At 45.9% G+C, this 21,917-nt stretch overlaps 1 protein-coding gene across 1 annotated transcript in view; it reads right to left on the bottom strand.

Annotated features, from left to right (window-relative positions):
• LOC308324287 (cadherin-22-like) overlaps nucleotides 1-21,917 on the bottom strand; it is a gene marked incomplete at both ends in the record, with an annotated part of 120,102 nt that overhangs the window by 7,910 nt on the left and 90,275 nt on the right. The window contains 3 exons of the mRNA XM_080776295.1: nucleotides 1,461-1,562; nucleotides 3,134-3,283; nucleotides 11,027-11,144. Coding sequence (XP_080632421.1) covers nucleotides 1,461-1,562; nucleotides 3,134-3,283; nucleotides 11,027-11,144 — 370 coding nt within the window. The remainder of the gene's footprint in view (nucleotides 1-1,460; nucleotides 1,563-3,133; nucleotides 3,284-11,026; nucleotides 11,145-21,917) is intronic.

The following is a 21,917-nucleotide window of genomic DNA, read 5'->3' as shown; positions in this document are numbered from 1 at the left end:
AAATATATATAACCTCTGGAGGCCAGAGGTTATATATACAGTATGCACCATACAGTATATGCAGCATTTCTAGGCTTTTAGAAACTTGATGAATAAATCATGCTCCTTCTTTCAACGTCGCCACACCGGAATATGTCTTGGCTAATGGGAAACACGGCTTTAACGCGCCTCATTACAGAGGCTGTTTCAAAGCAAGAAAGCAAAGCAAAACAAGCAACCCGTTATTCAAAGTTGAAGCGAACCCTGTGTCACGCCATCCATCATTCACAGCCCACATAATGTAAAACATTATGTAAAGTGTTGCGCGCCAGGGAGACAAAACATCTTGATCTGTGGCTCAGAAGAGCAGGATAAGGAGAGTGAGAGAGCCGGCTCATCAAACTTTTAGTGATGACAATACTAACCCTCTCAGGCCCTCCTCTTCCTCTGAGAGAGAGAGAATGTATGAGTATGTGCGGTGTGTGTGTGTGTGTGTGTGTGTGTGTGTGTGTGTGTGTGTGTGTGTGTGTGTGTGTGTGTGTGTGTGTTGTGTTTGAGTGTAATATATAGCATAATGTGTTAGTTTGTGTTTGTGTATCTGTGTGCACATTGGGGTGTGTGTTTGACGCGTGTGTGCAGCATGCGTATGTGGCAACAAGCACGTACAACTTTGTAACAGAGAAAGTGAGAAAAGGAGGAATACAGTGCTGAGGCAGCTCTTTTTGCCTGTTTGCAGCCCCCTCTCCCCCCTCTTCCATCCCATCTCCAGTGTGCATGGCACAGAACAAAGTGACTTGACATCACGGATAAAGCCAGGCGGCATCGGCTGTACGTCGTACATGCAGAAGAAGCTGTCCCTTCGTAAAAAATAGCACAGACAAAATGTCCGATGCGAGTCACCCGTGAAGGAATGTTGAAAGATGTATCCCCTTTCATGTATTTTTGTCCCTTGTTTTTCTGCTGCTGTGCGTGTGTGTGATTTCAATGCTGAAATATAGATAACTTCAAAAAAGTGGCTGTTAAAGTATGCTTGGTTGCATGAATTTCTGAGTGGAGTGAACCTTTTTTACAGTACTTTCTTCATACACAGCAAGTCCATTTGGTTAAATGTATACACTGAGTTACAGCACATTAGCACTCAGGATTTCACTGTTTACTGTCATATTTACAGAATTGTGTTTGTTGATCCCATGGAGCTTCACCGATGGCTGTGGTTCTTCACAATGAGCGCTCAGGGGTAGCTGTTAGGGGTTAATTGCCTTGCTCAGGGACACGTTGACACGTAGACACGGGCTCGCCGGGAGGCAAACCGATGACTTTATGATTACCACTAAGCTACGGTCGCCCCTAGAAACCGTTTATTTCCACTTTAGAGCACCTTTCTGACGGGAAATGTGATGGACGTGCTGTTGTTGAAGGTGTGGTCCGTGATGAAGAGGAACCCCCCGTGCCCCTTCATCATACTTATGATGAACACTTACCGATAAGGATGAGCATGCAGACCAGCAGCGCTATGAGAGCTCCGGGGCTGAGAGCAGCACTCATCACGTAGGCTGTAGCGTTGCAGGATTGGATGGCTCCATCTGTAGTGCAAAGAGAGAGAGAGAGAAAAAGAAGCACTCCATTTGTATTCAAAAAGCGGCCCTTGAATCTCACTAATGCACCACCATCTACCGCTGTGTTTTACCACGTTTTTTGTTTTTACATTGCCAGTGTAAACTCAATCATACCCCAATGTAGGTCGTATAATACCCATATAAACATGACTGATAATCCCAATCAAGGTCAGATCTTAATCACAGTAAGCAAGCTAGAGACACTGTTCTGCCCTTACTATACGTTGGTGTACATTGTGTATGGCTTGGCAGACAGCTAACAAGGTTCCCAATAAAGCTCCAAAGGCAGTGACTTAGTTTGGGTTCTTTAGTGAAGAATACATTGTAAAACTGCAATACAGAAAAAATAGAAACACAACATTGGTGTCATATACTGTAAAATAATAAACCAAACATAGTTATTGTATGTACAAGATTACAAAAAGAACATGTAAATTGCTTTAAGAGCCAAGAAGTTTAACAAAAAAAACACAAACTTGCAGACTTATCCTGTCCAAGGCCTGAAAGAAAGGGTTAACTCAACATGTAGTGAGTGAGCTCTTGACAGTGTGCTGGCTTGAACTGAACTGACTCTGACCAAACTAATCACCTCATAACTACCCTTGTGAAGCTACCAGGTGAGGATAATTACTAATTAAGCAAAAGAACATTGGTCTCCATTACACATAGGGCCTACTAGGTGAAAGGTGAACTACCTAGAAAAGTAAACAGCACAGACACAGTTGTACAGTGCATTACTCACACCATTATGCCAATTGGCAATGGAACTGTCATGAAACTTATAGTGATCCAGGAAAATAATTAACTTTTGGATTGAAAAGGTCAAACGCAAAGGTCACATTGAACGTAAAGGTAAACATTGAGGACAGATGCGGAGATCTCACAATTGTATAGGATTAGTTAGAGGATGTATGCACTCGACTGCAAGACTGCAAGTGCAATGGCTTTAGTTTCAGCATGTAAACTCCATAATCAGATTTTGTCCGATTTTTTGTTTGTTTGTTTGTTTGTTGTATTTAAAACATCACTGGACACAGAACGAGAACAGCATCATATTCAGGAAAGAATATACATAAAAAAGCCACTGTACACGTATAGTAGAATCTCGATCACCAATGGATTATGCTGTAAACTTAAGCATTCAGGAATATAATATTAGTAGTTAGTTGCAATTACACACCACAGGTAAGCACTTTAAATTACTTATTGGTGTAGTGTAAACCAATGATTTACTGTCATTTGAGTGTTATTGTGTTCACATGTAAGAGATGCAGTTAAGACTTAACTGACTTGACTTAGTCCTCTTTGCCCCCTTGGGAGCATAGGGCATCCACCATGGATCTCCACGTCACTCGAGATGAGAGCCAACTCGATGCCGTAAGGGTTGGCCAAAAAATAGCCGGCCCATAAACTCACGATGCATAATCCGTCGCGACGTGTTGTGAACTTTTAGATAAGCTATTTCTGGTGCATGACACTCAGCAGAAGAACGTAACTTAAGTATAATAATGGCGGTTAAAAAATGGCGGTTAACTCACCGCGGTCGCAGCCACATATGCGAATGGTCAGCGTGCCTGTGGAGCTGAGGGAGGGAGGCCCACTGTCCACCACCAGTATGGGCAGGAAGTAGACGTTCTGCTCATGGCGGTTGAAACCTGAACGCTTGGTGCGGATACCAGCCGTGTTGTCTGGCATGGTGGGGGCGGAGGAAAGGTGACAAATAGATGAGGAGAGAGAGAGAGAGAGATCAGAACTGCAGCCTCACGCCCAATCTTCCGCCGTAGTCTGAAAACCCACCTCTTCATACTCCATCATGGCCCGTAGCACTTGCCCTAGCCCCGACGACCTTACAGGCATATGCAAAAGCTCGATTTATGTAACTTAGATTGCATTTCATACAGACTTATAGCATTTTATGTAGACGGTACTAGAATAGCATTTCCTGGGCCCTGTTAACGATTCCCCGTTTTTCTCATAGACTTTTCAAAAAGTATTTATTTAAAGAGCTTTTAAGCCAACTCGAGTTGTGACAAATCATGACAACAAACAATTTTTTTTGGGCCGAACAAAGAATTATAAAGAAAAAAAAAGCGGCAGGTTACAACACTTTTTTTGTTGTTTTTCTTCTTTGTAATTATTTGTGTCGTCCAAAATATTGTGTTTGTTGTCATGATTTGTCACAACTCGAGTTGGCTTTGTCTGCGGTGTAACCTTTTTGAAATGTCTATGGGAAAAATAGCCAACTCGGAAAAAAATGGGCCTGGCGTCGTCATGGTAGGGGGCGGGACTGCAGCGCTCTATATAGTAGTACTGTAGTATTATTATTATTATTATTTTTGCAACTGAATAGCTGGGAAATGGAAATGAAGAGTTTACATAGTACATAGTACATGCATAAACTTTCCTTAATGAATATATCTGGTTTCAGTATTCATTTATGATATATTTTCTCTAATGTTTCTCTCATTTTTGTAGTGGGGGTGGGAAGGGGGGCGGGGGGTGCGAGACATGGCCAAAGCATTTCCGCTTCGGGTGACTTGTAAAAATACGGCAGCCAAATTAGCTTTAGCCGATTTAGCTTGTGTTTCATTTTGGGGTGAATTTTGGGGTCTTCAGAGAAAAACATCTGGCTGCATGGCTGCGGCAGGTAAGGGACTACAGACTGAATCAATTCTAACAGTAAATCAGTTCAAGGTATTGTATAATTGGGTCCCTGATTGGACGAGAGGATGTTGTGTTTGCTGTGTGATAATAAATAGATATATTTTTGTAGTCCTTGTCATCGCTGGAGCGGAATAGTTTTTGTTTTGTTCACTGCACGGCAACTCGAATAAACAAACATGAACAGGACAAAAACGGGGGATGACGAACCCCAGAGATAATCCAACAATATAAGCAGTTCGAGGACCACTCCATCTGGGGGGAGCTGCCTGGCACAGCCTAGGCATTGTCTAGTTGTCATGTTGAATCATTCCAACAGCAAAGTGAATTGGCTGCGTGGTGTTAACATCCACCGGGTAATCAAAAATACAAGAGGAAGCGTCACTGTTTGAAATTAAACTTCAGCAGTGTGTGTGTGCATACGCACCCTCCCCATAGACAAATGTAATTCAGCATATACGGGAGGAGGATTTAGAGGATAATAGTCAGAGCAGCTTCTGTGGATATACTCGGAAAAGGGATACAAAGCAATCCATCTCCCGGAACATATATCACTGTCATTCTTGCCATCCACAAGCACTTCTCTGGCACGTGTGGTGTTACTGTTTATGCAGGGGAACTTGTGCTGAGTGCAACTCCCATGACATTGTCCTTTTGACTTTTACACAGTGGTCTGGTCCATCAGTCTCAGCTATCTGTCTCAGACGAGACTCCCTCTTGTCTTACACTTCATTGACACTACATGTTCCGAGGATGTCGCTCGCTGAAAATAGCTGATCTGCAAGCTCACAGCGCGTCGCAACACTGTCATTTGACAAAGCATAAATTAGGCTTTAGACTGACTATAGGGCAGATTCAGGCATTTTGGCTTGACTATTTCCAGCGACTCCACTAAACTTAGCCTTAACACACAAACAAGTTTGATTTAAACAGTTTTGGACTAAAATGATCAATAATGTAAAAGGAAAAGAAAATATCTCCTTTAAATCATGCATTTAAAGCATCCTTTTAAAGGAAGAGTAAAGATCCCCACACACAGAGCGCGTTTTTCGGATTTTTAGCGGCGTTTCTCCATCGGTTTTCCGAAAAACGCGTCCAGTGTGCAACCACCTCTAGTGATATGTTTTTTTTTGTTGGTTAAAACAAGTTTTTGGTTAAAAGGTTAAATCACTATATTCTGATAGTAATCATTACTATCAGAATTTCAGCCAATCAGGAGAGAGCAGCTATTCATGAGCGTCATTTTTTATAATGGTCCAGTTCCAAATTTGTCTGCTCATTTCTCTGTGTCAGCACTTACAATTCCACTTGTTTAATCTGTATCCTGACTGCGTACTCTGCCCTGATTAGATAAAATCGGTATCCCGGTTTCAGTTTCGGTTTCTGAAAATTGATTTTCTGTTCAATAAAAAGCTGGAGAGACATGGAGACTCCTGTTACACTCTATACAGCAATGAGTACTATGACAACATAGAGCTTTTCAACGCTTATGTTAATCAAAGAAAATCACTTCCATTTCAAGGGTGAAACGTCACATTGTCAAGATAATTGAATTGACATTATGTTTGTCACAGGTTTCTCTGTAAAAGGTGAGAAACATTGCTGTTGCCGGGAGACACAACAAACACAATCCAAACAATTGCCAACATGGGGAGGTCTTTAACTTTTTTGTCCCCGTATGTCAAGGCACGGAGACATGGATGTGATGTGAGGCCGTGATAGGGAGAACACGACAGTGACAGATTGAGTGTGACAGGTTGACAAATGTAGAGAAGACACTTGAGTGGAAAATAGGGAGGTGGGAGGATAAAGGTCTGTGCTGCGCTCTGCCTGTCTTTGTGAAGATATACTGTACATACAGTATACAGTACATGCAGTATGCCGTATGTTGTAGGGAGAGAGAGGGAGGGAGAGAGTTAACCCTAACTCAAATTAAAGGTGAATTCTGGATTAAGGGTTTTCTTACCTTAATCTGATTTTATTACAGTACATCCAATAACAGATGGTGAAAAGTTACACGACAACATCGAGAGCACAGCGCAGCTCTGAACGTGCACGCTGGGTCTTAAAAAAAAGCCCAAACCACACTAGTAGCCTGGACTGTTTGGGACTAAACAGTTTTAAAGGTCAACCACATTAATGCAACTCATTGCAACTCAATGAGTTGCATTGGTGTGGATGGCTCAAATATATATCTTTTTTTTCTACACATGTCTTTCATAATGACACACAGTCACACACAACACACACATTCACTTCCAGCGATGTGTCATTCCAAGAGAGAGACAGAGACAGAGAGAGAGAGAGAGAGAGAGAGAGAGAGAGATAGAGAGACAGTGAGAGAGAGAGAGAGAGAGAGAGAGAGAGAGAGAGAAAGAGACAGTGAGAGAGAGAGAGAGAGAGAGAGAGAGAGAGAGAGAGAGAGACAGGGACACAGACAAAGAGATACAGAGAGAGAGTGAGAGAGAGATGGAGACTTTGTGTGTGTGTGTGTGTGTGTGTGTGTGTGTGTGTGCCTGCCTGCCTATGTGCGTGCGTGTGTACATGTGTGCATGCGTACACATGTGCCTGTCCGAGTGTCTTTGTGTCTGTATGGCGTTTGCTTTGCGAGTGAGCATTTTGTCCATGCACTCTTGGGCTTTCAGCACAATTGTGCAGATACACGTGCATGCATGAGAGCGAGGAGCCAAAGCAGCCTCCGCATGGTGACATTTCCTTCGCCATGCAGGTCCACTCCCCTGACATTCTCCCGCTGTCACATCAATCTTGATTTAGCCGTGCGTCACATTCACTTAGGTACACATCTCCAAGCAGGTGTCCGCAAACATCCAATCCAACTTGGCTCTAAAGGCACAATGTTTTTTTTAAACAGTACACAGAGGCGGCCAGGCAGGCAAAGTTTATGTCCAAATAAAGTTGCAGCAGTATGAGGAACCTTTTGAAGCCTTGCATTATGCAGTTGCATCAAAAACAGCCCGGGTTAGGGTTACAGAAAACAAAACAAAAAAAACATGTTTAATTCCTTATTACATTTGAGGCAATTATGAAAGTATTATTAAAGTAGGGAGTAGGCTATAATAGTGTATTGAATTTGTAGAAAACTAAATATTTGCCCTATACATATCTTTAATCATTAATTATTGTATAGTACGATTCATATACACTGACACGAAACAAGACAGGAACGCCCAAAAACGTCACATCCGTTTTTTTTACCCTGGGCAGAATTTTCTATGGCTGCCAATGGAACTTTTTCCAATCCTTAATCACATACGGACAAACAACTATGCCGATAATATCTAACTTGCGGAGGTAACGTGGGCAACAGATCTTTCAACGTATGGCATTGCAAATACGTTTGATAATCGATACTCTGCGCAATATTGTTTTGGAAATGCCGCAAATTGCATTGCAGTGAACGAGAGCAAATCACAACTTACCCTGGGGGTGGTGACTCCGCCCTGAATACGCATTTTCGTGTCAGTGTATACAATTCTCAGGGAATACATTTACAGATAATCACGTCGCTTGAATATGTAAATTCCCCCCCCCCCCCCCCCAAGAGTGTTATAGTCTAGAGCTGAAGAGTAACAGTTGAATGTTATTTAAAATGTTTGTCTTTAACTATGTGGAGTAGAGGGCTGCAACGAGACCGGGAGCCGGCATTAAAATGCCTGCGGGCGGGCACGGGCGGTCAAGATAAAACCAGCGAGCCCCCGCGAATCCCAAATCCTCCTGCAATTAAAGCTTATATATAGCCTACAATTTAGCAAAATGACGTGTGAGACTTGTACACACGTATACTCCCACATAGTAAAGCAGCATGTTAACCCCTTGAGCATAGTAAGGCCGCAGTCACACCTTTGAGACAGCCGTCTTATGGTTGTCTGATGAAAAGCATCAGACAAGACAGCTCCCAATGCATTTCTAATGGGAGTCACGTGGTTTCATCAGACAAACGTGTTTCATGGGGGGGGGGGGCAAGACACGAGGCATAAAACAGTTTGTAGGCGACATGCTGAAGAACAAGGCGGCACCAGACACAAGACAAAAAGGGTTGGGTTTACCCGCCAACCAATAGGAGAGAAGGTCCGTTTGTTACGCTGCACTGGGCGGTCTTTTCACACTCTGAGTCTGTTGTTTTTTTTCTGCATAGCAGACACGGAAGAGGAAAGCCTATGCACTTTCGTATTAATTTAAGTAAAGTAGTTTGGTCTGTTCCAGTAAGCAATTCAACAGGAAAATATAATCCCTGCCCGTCGTGGCCGAACAGAAAATTAAAACAAACGTTATAATTCAAGGTGCATGCATTTTCACTCCTAATGCTTACCGGTATATGATTCTGCCCTGTGTTATGATCTGAGTGCCTATGCTGTGTAGCCTACTTACTTGTACGACTGTACGTGAATATACAAATGTACTAGATATTTATCGTGTACACACGCACTACGCACACGCACACCCTGCATTGACAGAATGGACCGGAGCTACTTATAAACTGAAAAAGTCGCTTGTTTAACGTGCCACGGCTGTGACAGCTAGCAGCTGCAGCTGTCAAACTAGCAACAGGCCAGGGCTGACAGTCCGAATGTCGGCAATCCAGTTAAAAAGCACATCAGTAAAACTGTGTATCCGAACCTTAAAATCCATATGCTGTCTGCAGTGGTTAAAAAACAGGGCTTAAAAAGAGCTTAAAAAGACGGAGCTTCGTCATTGAGCTGCTGCTGTGTTTCAGGGTTGAGCTGCTTAACGTTCGGTGTGCATCGTTGAAACTACGCGACTATATTAAAAGTTCAAATACTGTCTCAGCAGAAATTTTGATTCATATGATTCATATGATTCAAAATCATATGATTTGGTTGTTAAAATAAAATAAAACTGTTAATATGAATGAACATGTTTTCAGTTCGCATGGGCAGTGCGCATTGGACTGGAGATTATGAAAGAGTCGTAGCCATGACTTATATTTCTGAAAATGCTACTGCTCGCAAACAATCATTTTGGGCATGAAATGTTATGATTCCCCCCCTTTTTTTTCTCTCATTTTTTTTAATAACATTAACATCGAGGTGTCCACTGGGCACTGGCAATGCCAAAGCACTCCTGAAGTAACGCTGAACGGTCTGACTGCAGATAGGAGAGAGCCGTGCGCCCAGGCGCCCCATGGCTAACAGCCTGAAATGTAGCAATAAAGTCGTGTGTTGTGGTAAAATGGATGCGCTTTATTAAAAATAATGGAGTCGTTGCTAAGCTCTCTCTGGCGCGTCTCCCTTTCCCTCTTTCTCCTCGCCACCAACATCGCCAGGACAAGAGCCCTCTTTCTTCTCCAAAAAACCATTTTTTCACCACACACAACCAACAAGCTACTGTCTCCGGCAGCTAACAGCAGCAACAACAAGCAACACGTGGATCTGGTTCCGCATGTCCTCGCACCGCCCACGCAGGCACGCACCGCCCAGATTACGCAAAGCATTGTGGTACATTGATGCGGCAAACGACAAGACAGCTGAAACCATAAAACATTGATAAGACGGCTGTCTCAAAGGTGTGACTGCGGCCTAAGGGCCTTGAGCATGGCAAGAACCTCCCTTGAGGTTGACTGACTGAACTGACTCCGCGAGCTGCGTTTGATTAGGCAACTCACTCTGTGAGAAGTGAAATGTGTGGAGTCTCCAGAACGGGCATTTTCGCTTCTGAACCCCTTGTTGCTTTTCCCTGTGTGTCACTCACGATGATTTGGCTTTTAACACGCAGTCTCTCTCTCTCTCTCTCTCTCTCTCTCCAGCATGCATGTGCGCGCTGCTGCGCAATGTCTGTGACCGTGAGACTGTGACACAATAATAATATATATAGCATAGTAGGCCTAATATAACACTTTTCCTCTATCTGTGACTGTGATCAGCTCCTCACACACACATAACTCCTCTCTCGTGCATGCACGCCTGCTCAATCTCAGCAACTGTTTGGGTAAATGTATTTTCTTTTCCCCGATCCCAATGGAAATATTGCTTAGCAGGACGTACCGATGCGGGATGGTGCGGGACTAAATGGGACTTACTTTTTTGTTGTGGGCGGGAGCGGCGGACAGGAGGTCACCTTGGGCGGTCAAAAATAAAATCATTGCGGGCGCGGGCGGGATTGGTCTGAAATTCAATGAGAGCGGGCGGGAACGGATTCAATGAATCACTCCCGCGCAGGGCTCTAATGTGGAGTACCGAGTATGCAACGATTGGGAATTTACTGCAACAGGGCCGGGAAAATGGTTACTAAGAATTTTAGTGGTCTTTCAATACTTCCCTGTGATTATGTAAACTTTCTGAAACACCAAAATTCTGCACAGCAACCATATCTATATATATGTTAGGCTACTACTTGCCAAGAAAAAAATATTCACAAACGCTATTTGGCTCTATAGTTTCCCCTTTAGGTATTCACTTGACCTTTGACTTTAACTCTCGTCTTGTATACAGTAGTTCCCTGGGAGCTAAATGGTGGTAAGTTAGTGCAACTCCATGTTAACCCATTCCTCTACAGTCAGTATGACCTTATGGTGAAATGTCAGTGAAATAAAACAGTGCTTACCATTATGTAGTGTAGTCGGCTACTGTGTACTGTTTAGTTGCTCTTATTTTATACTTTTACTGCTGCCTGCTCTTACAGCTGCATAGGTCTGTTGCTGTAACACAACAGCGTGGTTTCATGCCAGTGGCGAATCACTCACCATGCCCAACCTCATTCCACGTCTCTGCCAGTGACATTTGCCCTCTCACCTTTGACATCCCAGAGAGTGAAGTGTCGATTGCTGGAGGCTTCGGGGGCCAGGGTGAAATAGAAGCGATGTCCAGACTGGGGTTCATCTCTGTCCACCACGCTGATGGTGTGGATTACCTGGGTAGTGAGAGATGGAACACATAGAGAAGAGAAGAAGTGTCAGTAAGACACAGGTTTACCCCCCTGGCACCTGATGGAGGGGAAAGGAACTGGTCGGAATAATGTGTTCCTTCCACTCGCTACGTCCGGCCCCACAGGAAACTCTCCCCTGTCAGGTGAAAAGAAGCAGCTCATGCATAGATAGAAGCATGAGGTCAGTCCGCTGCCCTCCCCAGGTTGGCAGAGGAAGTGTAGCGCCCAGGATTACATTATTGACACTAGGTGGAAAAATGGGTTGCAAAATTGTGGGTAAAAATAAATAAAAAAGTAAGACACTGGTTGCCACTGGGGGGCAGTTGTAGACAAGTATTTTTTATCTATTATTTTCTGCACACTATAATATATTCACAAACACTATTTGGCTATTTGTATTATTATTGTCTCCACCAGGCCGAAGGCATGGGGGGAGAGTATGTTTTGCACTCCGTCCGTGTGTCCTTCCGTCCTTCTGCCCGTCCGTCCGTCCTTCCGTCTTTCTGTCCGTCCGTCCGTCCTTACGTCCGTTACCAGCTAATCTCCGGCACCGTTGGCCCGATCCATGCCAAACTTTGCACACACACTCCCTGGATGCCAACGACGAACCTCTGCCCCTAATATTCCTCAACGGCCTGTTATAGTGCCACCATGAGTCCCATTTAGGCAAAACACATTTCTGTAGATTGCTCGTACACATTTTATCCATACATCACACAATTCAGTATACACTATCTACATAGTTATGTGATCAACACGGAGCGGCACCATTTCCCATCTTCCATCCTGATTGGCTAAGATTGGCTTCCAAAGCTCACACGAATGGTCCGTTTAAAAAAAAATGCCACAAATCACAAACACATTGTGCAATTTCCGTGACATTATACACGCACATTTACACTAGGCCGAGGACGACATGCCACAAATGTTTCCTCCAAATCAGCCTCACGGTGGCGCTATAACATGCCAATTCCTGTTTTTAGCTTTAACTGCATCGATCTGTATACAACTTATGTATGCGCACTCCCTAGAGGCCATGGAAAAACATTGTCCCTGCATCCCTCCACATCTGCCGGTTATAGCGCCACCATGAGGCCGATTCCTGTAAAACACATTGCTTATGTTAGTCGCACAGATTTCATCCAAATCTCACGCAAATCGGTCCACATGATCTCTGTAGTCATGTGATCAAGACGACTCTGTTGGATTTCTCAGATTCTACACTGATTGGCTTACACACTATCGATCTCTATGTGTTCAAGACGGATCTGTCCGATATATAATTTTCCATCCTAATTGGCTAACATTCAACGCTTGCAGGATTGACCCGTTTTGAACAAAAAGCCTCAAATCATCCAATTGCCATCCAAGGCAAGAAGAAATGGCACCCTTTTCACATTGGCCTATTATAGCGCCACCAGGAGGCCACAACCTGACCTGCCCTGGTGGAGACCTGTGCCGATGGGCACTTTATCTAGTTACTATATATTTTTTACCCGGCCATTTCACACTATGGCTATTTTGTGGTCCTTGGAATGGAAAACTTTGGGAAACACTGATAATAATATACAGTGCAACATAAATTAATACTTTAAAAAGAAAGACTCAACTTGAAAGTTTACAGTATGATTTATTAATATTTGTATAGTAAGAGGTTTTTGTCTGTGTCCTACAGTATATGGCTCTGACTCTTGTACTCCTAATAACTTTTTTTTAATTGTCTCCACCAGGCCGAAGGCATGGGGAGAGAGTATGTTTTGCACTTGCATGTTTTGCACACACATCTGTGTGTGTCCGTCTGTCCGTCTGTCTGTTACCAGCTAATCTCCGGCACAGTTAACCCCGTTGATGCCAAATTTTGCACACACACTCCCTGGATGCCAACAATAAACCTCTGCCCCAAGTTTTCCTGAACGGCCTGTTATAGCGCCACCAGGAGGCAGACTTTTGAAAAACTTTTCTTTGGTATTACTCCTCCAGATTCTGTCCAAAAATCCCACAAATCGTTACACACTATCTCTATAGTCATGTGTTCAAGCCGGAACTGTCCGATATTTCATATCCCATCCTGTTATAGCGCCACCAACAGGTGGATTTTTGCAAAACACATTTTTGGAACAAAATACCTCAAATCATCCAATTGCCATCCAAGGCGTAATAAGAAATTGCACCCTTTTCACATTGGCCTATTATAGCGCCACCAGGAGGGCACAACCTGACCTGCCCTGGTGGAGACCTGTGCCCTGAGGGGCACGTTATCTAGTTGACACCCATTCTATTGTCACACTTGAACAATAAGTTAAGTTTAATTTATAGTCCATTGTACAATGTTGTTTCTTCCTGGAAAAATTATTGAAAATAGAGTATAAATTAGGCTTGGCTAACCGTATATATAATAGCCTACAGTGTTATGTAAAACATTTCTCCATGGTTGATGTACTGTGTCCTCATTCACTCTGTTTTTGCAGCCTCCCTTTGTGAATTTTACCTCTATTATGTGTTTGGCTTTACATGCTGCTTCCATATTGAGTTCAGCTTTTTACCCTCCAGCAGACATTCACTGGGTATATAATAATAATATACTACTAGCTGTTGTGGGCTGACAAGACTATTCCATTTCCAAATTAAGTCTAAATTACTTGAGGCCTAACCAGCAGATTCCTTTTTTTAATATATATATTTTTATCCCACGATTTTGTAACCCATTTTTCACCCCTGTGTCAATCATCTAATGTGATCCTGGGCTCTACACACCCTCCACCAACCTAGTCCCCATATATGGGGGACAAGGGGAGAGCAACGGACTTGAACTCATGCTTCCTTCATGCCTGAGTGTCCAAGTTGCTCCTTTACACCTGACAGGGGGGCAGATTCCAACATTAACTCTCTCTCTCTCTAACCTCTCACCTCCCCTCTCCAACTTGCAGCCATTTGAACTCTACTACACTAGTGAAGAAAATATACTAAATGAATGTTAAATTAAATAAAAGATAAGGTTACACTTTCCACTTCAAGCACCGTCTCGATCTGATTGCACTGGCTATACCAGCGTGCTACCCGTGCGCTTGTCACTTTCATAAAAGTTGGGAGCAGCTGTCTAGGAACTGAAAGGTCCTGTTTCAATCCTGACTTCATGAAAAAGAGTGACCTTGTGCAAGACACCAAACCCCTCACCGCTCCCGATGAACAGATCAGTGCCTTGCATGGTTGCCTCTGACATTGGTTTGTGAATGGGTGCAGAGACGAAAATGTATTTATAATCGTCATGGGGGCCCGCTAAATTGCGCCAACGGGCGCGGCACGACCTGGTGCGGTACAAACGGGACGAACCGAGGCAAATATAGTCTAAGGGCCGATTCATACTCCTGTTTTACGGGTTTAGTGTCAGAAATTTTCAGTAGCACCGAAGAGGACGGTACCTGCCCCCCCGAACCTCAAATGACGTCATATTGTAGGCTCTACAGTTGCCGAACCAACTTTTATTCGGCTCTAAAATAGGAGTATGAATCGGCCTTAATTCCTCATGGGGGTTGGAGCCCCGCCGCCCCCACAGAGTCTACGTCACTGAATGGGTGAATGTTATGCATAGCTGGTTCATGCATTTAGCATTTAAAGCAACAACAGTGACCTGTGCTTGAAGTCGGACACAAAGGAAAATATCCAGTAGGAGGAACTGCTGGGCAAACAAATGGCAAGCTGTCCCCCAGAGACGCCTCTCGCCTCAACAGAGGTGAGGATGACAATTCATCCACCCTCTCATCCCACCAGCCCTTTAGCAGCATCAGAGCACAAGCCAGCCATCAGATGTGTATGGATATACTCAACAGCTTAATGCAGTCATTAGGTACGTAGTCAACAAATACACTGTCCTCTGTACTCTGTAAAAAATATTATATGTACCCATTTAACAACAGTACTGTAGATAATGGTATTCTAGAGTTGCCATGACAACAGAGCAAGCAATGAGGTCAAACTTCAAAGTAAATCAACACAGCAGTGGACACAGTGATCATTAGTATGCTGCCAGAATGACAATCACTGAAAGCATAAGCTGTTGATCAACTGTGATCATTGCCAGTTGCAACACTAGCAAACAGCCAGCTATAATCTGATGATGACTAATATGTATTTGCTTGCTTGATGAGCCTGCTTTCCTATCCATTCACATTCACAATAACATGTGAATGTTAAATTAGAGCCCTGGAAACACTCCATGTTTTACTGTGTCCAATATGGCACAAACAGACCAATGCCGAACACCAGCAGCAGTATTTGGTTCTGAGAAAGAAGGCGAGGTTCAATGACCACATTGACCATGGACAGGAGCAACTGACACTGTCCCACTGTGGACAGGAGCAACTGACACTGTCCCACTGTGTGGTTCAATGACCACATTGACCATGGACAGGAGCAACTGACACTGTCCCACTGTGGACAGGAGCAACTGACACTGTCCCACTGTGGACAGGAGCAACTGACACTGCCCCACTGTGTGTGCGAGACAGTGAGAGTGGCAGCCAACCAAAAGCATGTTTTGCTCTAGTGTGAACTAGGCATACACACTCAACACCACAGAAACTGACTTGGAAGTATAGCAAATATTGATTTGATTTGATTGATTCTTCTATATAGCTTCTTGTCGCGTATATCTGGGTGTACTGACAGTAGCGCCAAGAAGCAGCAAGATGCAGCTTAGACCAGGTGTCTCTTCCTCGATTTTAAACAGCTGGTGGATGGAAATTACACTTGTGCGCGTCTGCACTTGCAGTGTCGGGAAAGCGTTTCCGTTTTTTTGGCCGACACGTCAAGTTGCAGCAGCGCGCAAACGTCATTTCCATCCACCAGCTGTTTAAAAACCAGGAAGAGGCCCAGGCGGTGGCGTAACTGTCTGGGCACCCGACTGGTAATCCAGTCGCAGTGTGCCGCGGGTTCGACTCCCGAGCCCGACACGGCCTTTACTGCATGTCTTCCCCCATCTCTCTCCCGTTTCCTGTCAGCCTACTGTCTGTCCCTTCAAAAAAACCAATAAAAGGCGTAAGTCGCAAAAAAACATATTAAAAAAAACAAACAGGAAGAGACACGTGCTGTGATCTGCATCTTGCCGCTTCTTGGCGCTACTGTCTGGGCGCACTCTTCACATATTATTTCTAGTTCCTCCACCGTATGCCCTTATGCTGACTATCTATTGTACACTCGTACATTTTATGTAAATTTAATAAATACAATAGACATTGGATATTTCTCTATAGTTGACTACACTACCTACTATGTTAGTACTATGCTAGTACTAATCCTTTCACCCACTCTTTATACTTTGTGTAAACATGGGTTGGGAAGTGGGTGGCTTGGGAGGAATACTTGTGTGCTTGGTGTTGCTTGGTCTTAGAAAGAGTAAAAACTTGTACAACGGGCGACTGTTTGGTTGCCTTGAATGCCTTGTATTTGGAAAAATAAAGTTTATGTGAAGATCTTTTGAGTGAATTGCTGGTAGGCTATAGAGCGTCGCAGTCCCTCCCCCTTTCAGAACGACGAGTGGCCCAGGAAATTAAATGCAATGCATTTCTCCCATAGGATTTTCTTTAAGTATTTATTTAAAGACGGTTACGCCGCGGACAAAGCCAACTCAGATTGTGACAAATCATGACAATGAACACAATGTTTTGGGCCGATCAAATAATTTATAAGAAGAAAAACTAAACAAATAGTGTTGTCTCCTGCCTTTATTTTCTTCTTTCTATGATTTGATCGGCCCAAAATATTGTGTTCATTGTCATGATTTGTCACGATCCGAGTTGGCTTTGTCCGCGGCGTAACCGTCTTTAAATAAATGCGACGCTCTATAGGGTTTTGAAGAAAAGGTACCCTTTAATTCATATCATGTTTCACATAATGTGAGTATTAGTCTTTTTCAAGGTGCAAGAGATACCGGTACGTTATAATAGTTTTAGGTGCTTCGCTTTTTTACATACATCCTATATTACATTTGGCTTTTTTCCACGGCCACACGCCAGTTGTGTGCGGAAGAGTTGTCCCGCGGAAGGCCCGGGGAACTGATATGCGTCTTTAAATTGGCTCCGGGCCGATCACGTGTCACGAGCACAGCGTGCAGGGTAAGAGAGTTCTTCTTATATTTCCGTGTTCACTGCCACATATAGTCTTCCAATACAAACACTTCATAATGACCACACTATTAAATATAAGGTATTTAAAAAGTTAAATCTGACTTGCCTAAACATGCAGATATCTTGTTACAGTACAGTACACATACTATTTACCCTGGGTGTGCCTGATGTGCGGCCATCCGCTACTAGATGTGAAGGGCAGAATAAAGGATTAATAAAATAAATAAACACAGCTGAAACGGGAAGTGGAGGCTGTGAAATACCGCAATTTCCTTCTTCCTATTTGCGACACATGACGCTAGAAGTGAGCGGGCTGAAGGTCTGCAAATGTCTAGTTGGAAGACAAATGTAATTTGTCTGTTTGTTATCAGAGCCTGATCTCCCAGTAAATCTATCCTACAGTATATTTAAACTGTCACGATATCAGTCTGTTGCGCACTTTATTATGTAGTGTTGCCCTAGTGTTTCCTGTTCTGCCTAGTTGTGTTTGTCTGTCTTGTCTCACCTCCCTGTGATTACTAGTTTTCTCCACCTGTGTCCTGTTAGTCTCCCAGCCAATCCCAGTGTTGATTGTTGTTCTGTTCACCTGTGTATTGTAATCCCTGTGTCTACTTAAACCCTCAGTCCCTTGTGTTCCCTGCTTGATTATAGTTTATGTTATGGTGTTCTGTCCAGTGTTTTCAGTATAATAAATACTTTGCATATGATCTGCTCTACTCCTGCCTGTCTGTTCTACTTTTGGGTTCCACATCTTTAGTCGCGCCGTGACAGTATAATCAAGCCATAAAATGGACCCAGCAGAACAGAGACTTTTCCAGCAAAAGGTGGATGAATTTGACACTGTTGTGACGTGCCTCATCACCTCAGCTCCCGATCAGTGTGCTGAATTTGAAAGAAAGATTTCGACCCAGCAGCAATGGTTCCAGGAGCGGCCATGGGTGAGCCACTTTGTACCTCACTTTAACATCGTCCGTGAGAGGCTAAAGGACTTTCGTCACTCCACCTCAGTTACACCTGCTCCCCAGCCTGCTTCTCACTGTGTCAGGCTTGGTATCGTGAGCTTGCAACCAGCATGCTCCCATCCTGCTCCTGAGAAGACCCCGCCCATGATGGACCTGCTCAGCTATCTCCAGAGCAGGGTCAAGATCCCCGTCTATTCAGACCCAGATTCTGAAGACGACCCATATCTAGGCACCAGCTTGGCTCTTGGAGGTCCTCGTGGGGCTGGTGCTCACAACATTGCTTTGGGTCGTGTTGCAACTTCTCCCAGTATCCCTCCGAAGCCTCGTAAGAGGTCTGGTCGCCGCCGCCCCCGTCGTCACCGGCGCACTCCAATTCCCAGTGATTCAGAGTCGCCGCCGCCCAGTGACGCCGAGACGCGGCCACCGCCGCCCAGCGTCGCCGAGGCGCGGCCACCGCCGCCCAGCGTCGCCGAGGCGCGGCCACCGCCGCCCAGCGACGCCGAGACGCAGCCACCGCCACCGTCTGTACCTTGCCCCCCTACTCATGTTTCCCAACCTGTCTGTCCTGAACCGGCCCCCGGTCCATATGTTGGGCCTCGTTTGGCCATAGTCAGGGGAAACCAGGTGAGGGGGCGTCATCGCCGTGGCCTCCGCCACCAACGACGCTCCCAACTGCCCAGCATCCAGGAGCCCCTGCTTCCCAGTGACGGTGAGCCTCCACTGTCGACCAGCGACGGCGAGGCTCTACTTCGGCCCAGCGTCGGAGGTGGCGAGCCTCCACTGCGGCCCATCGACGGAAGTGGTGAGGCCCCACTGCTGCCCAGCCACGTTGAGGCTCCCCTGCTGTCCACCTGCGGTGACGGCGAATCTCCGCACTTGGTCAGCGACGGTGGGCCTCAACTGCAGCTCAGCGAGCAGCGTGCACACCCGCCCGGTGACCTGCGTGCACCTCTCCAGCTGTCCAGTGACAGTGGTGGCGGGCCCCCGCTGCTACTACCCAGCTATGCCGAGGTGCTTCTGTGTCCGAGCGACACCCTGTCTGTTTCTGAGTCGGCTGCACCTGCCGACACCACGTCAAAACCATGCCTGTATCTGCGTCGGTGGCCCCCGCCAGCACCATGCTTCCTGGGTCGGCGGCCCCCACCGACATGTTTCCTGTGTCGGCGGCCCCCACCGTCATGTTTCCTGTGTCGGCGGCCCCCACCGACATGTTTCCTGGGTCGGTGGTCCCCACCGACATGTTTCCTGGGTCGGTGGCCCCCACCGACATGTTTCCTGGGTCGGGGGTCCCCACCGACATGTTTCCTGGGTCGGTGGCCCCCACCGACATGTTTCCTGGGTCGGTGGCCCCCACCGACATGTTTCCTGGGTCGGTGGCCCCCACCGACATGTTTCCTGGGTCGGTGGCCCCCACCGACATGTTTCCTGGGTCGGTGGCCCCCACCGACATGTTTCCGGCGTCGGTGGCCCCCACCGACATGTTTCCTGGGTCGGTGGCCCCCACCGACATGTTTCCTGGGTCGGTGGCCCCCACCGACATGTTTCCTGGGTCGGTGGCCCCCACCGACATGTTTCCTGGGTCGGGGGTCCCCACCGACATGTTTCCTGGGTCGGTGGCCCCCACCGACATGTTTCCGGCGTCGGTGGCCCCCACCGACATGTTTCCTGGGTCGGTGGCCCCCACCGACATGTTTCCTGGGTCGGTGGCCCCCACCGACATGTTTCCTGGGTCGGTGGCCCCCACCGACATGTTTCCGGCGTCGGTGGCCCCCACCGACATGTTTCCTGGGTCGGTGGCCCCCACCGACATGTTTCCGGCGTCGGTGGCCCCCACCAACATGTTTGTTCCTGCCTCGGCTGTCCCCGCCGACTTCCCACCTGAACCCTTTTCTGCCATCCCCAACTGCCTTTGTCAGCTCTCCCTTCGGACACTCCTTGCGAACTTCAAGAACTGTCTGTTTTCACTGCCATTGTGGAGGAGGCCCTCTTGCTGCCGGACCCCGGGCCTGACCTCCAGCGGTCAGAACCTGGGCCTGCACTACAGCAGCAAGACCTCGAGCCTGCACTCCAGTCTCACTGTTCTCAGGTGCCCCAGTCCATGCGTCCTCACTGTCTGTGTCCCCTCTCCAGATCTAGCTCTGTCCCCAGCCATGTCCCCAGCCCTGTCCCCAGCCCTGTCTGTAGCCCTGTCCCCAGCCCTGTCTGTAGCCCTGCCCCCAGCCCTGTCTGTAGCCCAGGCCTTGGCCCAGTATGTAGTTCTGTCCCTCTTGTAGATAGCCCTCCGTCTCCAGTTCCCCAGTCCAACTCCACTGTTTTCCCTTCCACCAGGACATTTGTTCCCCGCCTCCCTGTCCCTCATTTTCCCCAAACTGCTTCCTCTTCTCAGCCCCCTCTGTTCCATCCTGTTATGGCCGACCCTACGGAAAGAGGTTTAGCTAGTCCACTACCCAGCCCGTCTACCGATCTCCCATTCTGTCTGTCAGCTTGTCTCCCCTTGTGTTTGTCTGCTAGTCTGTCTGCCAGTCAGCTTGTCCGCCTGTTTACTCCCCAGTCCAGTTTTTCCTCCCACTTGTTTTACCACATGTTGTGTCAAGTCGCCTGTATGTCTGCTTGCCTGGCAGTTTGTCAGGTAATTTGTTTGTCTGTTGGTATGTCTCAGTTGGTGCCCATGTGTTTGTCTATGTGCCTTTCTGCATGCTTGTCTGCGTGTCTCCCCACCTGCCGGTCTCTGTGACTCCTTGTTTAGCCCTGCCTAGAGCCAGTCCATTGTTCTGTTCCTTTTGTTTTTTGAGCTTGTAGATCTGTTATTTTTGTTTCTTGTCCTACCAGTGCTGTTCTGTGCCCAAGTATTTTCTGTAGCCCCTGAACCCTCCTTCCGACTCCCCTCCACCCACCCTACTAAGTATTTTGTGAATTTTGTTGTTGTTGTTGGAATGTCTGGGATCCATTCCTTGGGGGGAGGTACTGTCACGATATCAGTCTGTTGCGCACTTTATTATGTAGTGTTGCCCTAGTGTTTCCTGTTCTGCCTAGTTGTGTTTGTCTGTCTTGTCTCACCTCCCTGTGATTACTAGTTTTCTCCACCTGTGTCCTGTTAGTCTCCCAGCCAATCCCAGTGTTGATTGTTGTTCTGTTCACCTGTGTATTGTAATCCCTGTGTCTACTTAAACCCTCAGTCCCTTGTGTTCCCTGCTTGATTATAGTTTATGTTATGGTGTTCTGTCCAGTGTTTTCAGTATAATAAATACTTTGCATATGATCTGCTCTACTCCTGCCTGTCTGTTCTACTTTTGGGTTCCACATCTTTAGTCGCGCCGTGACATAAACTGGCTACTGGGAGGGCTGGCAGAAACATGGCCACGTCACCCTGAGTGACAGCAGCTTGGACCACTCTGCCCATATGAGATGAGATGATGAGATATACTTTATTGTCCTACAAGGGGCAATTTGTCTTGGGCAAAAGTGCAGTAGTACATCAACGTTTTAAGAGGCAGACAGACAATACACAATAGCAGCATTGCACAACGTATAGTATATCACAAGAGTATCACAAGAGAACAGTGCAAATTTACAATCCGATAAGGTAACAGTATATGAATATAAAAAAGTACAAGAGTATTCACAAGGTAAAGTATCACAAGAGCATCACAAGGTAAGAACAATCAGTAACAGAC

The sequence above is a fragment of the Protomyctophum bolini genome, assembly GCF_963924005.1.
Source record: "Protomyctophum bolini genome assembly, chromosome: 2".
In the NCBI taxonomy this organism is placed as follows: domain Eukaryota; kingdom Metazoa; phylum Chordata; class Actinopteri; order Myctophiformes; family Myctophidae; genus Protomyctophum; species Protomyctophum bolini.
Note: the sequence above shows the minus strand (reverse complement) of the source record. Positions and strands in the feature narration are given on the sequence as shown.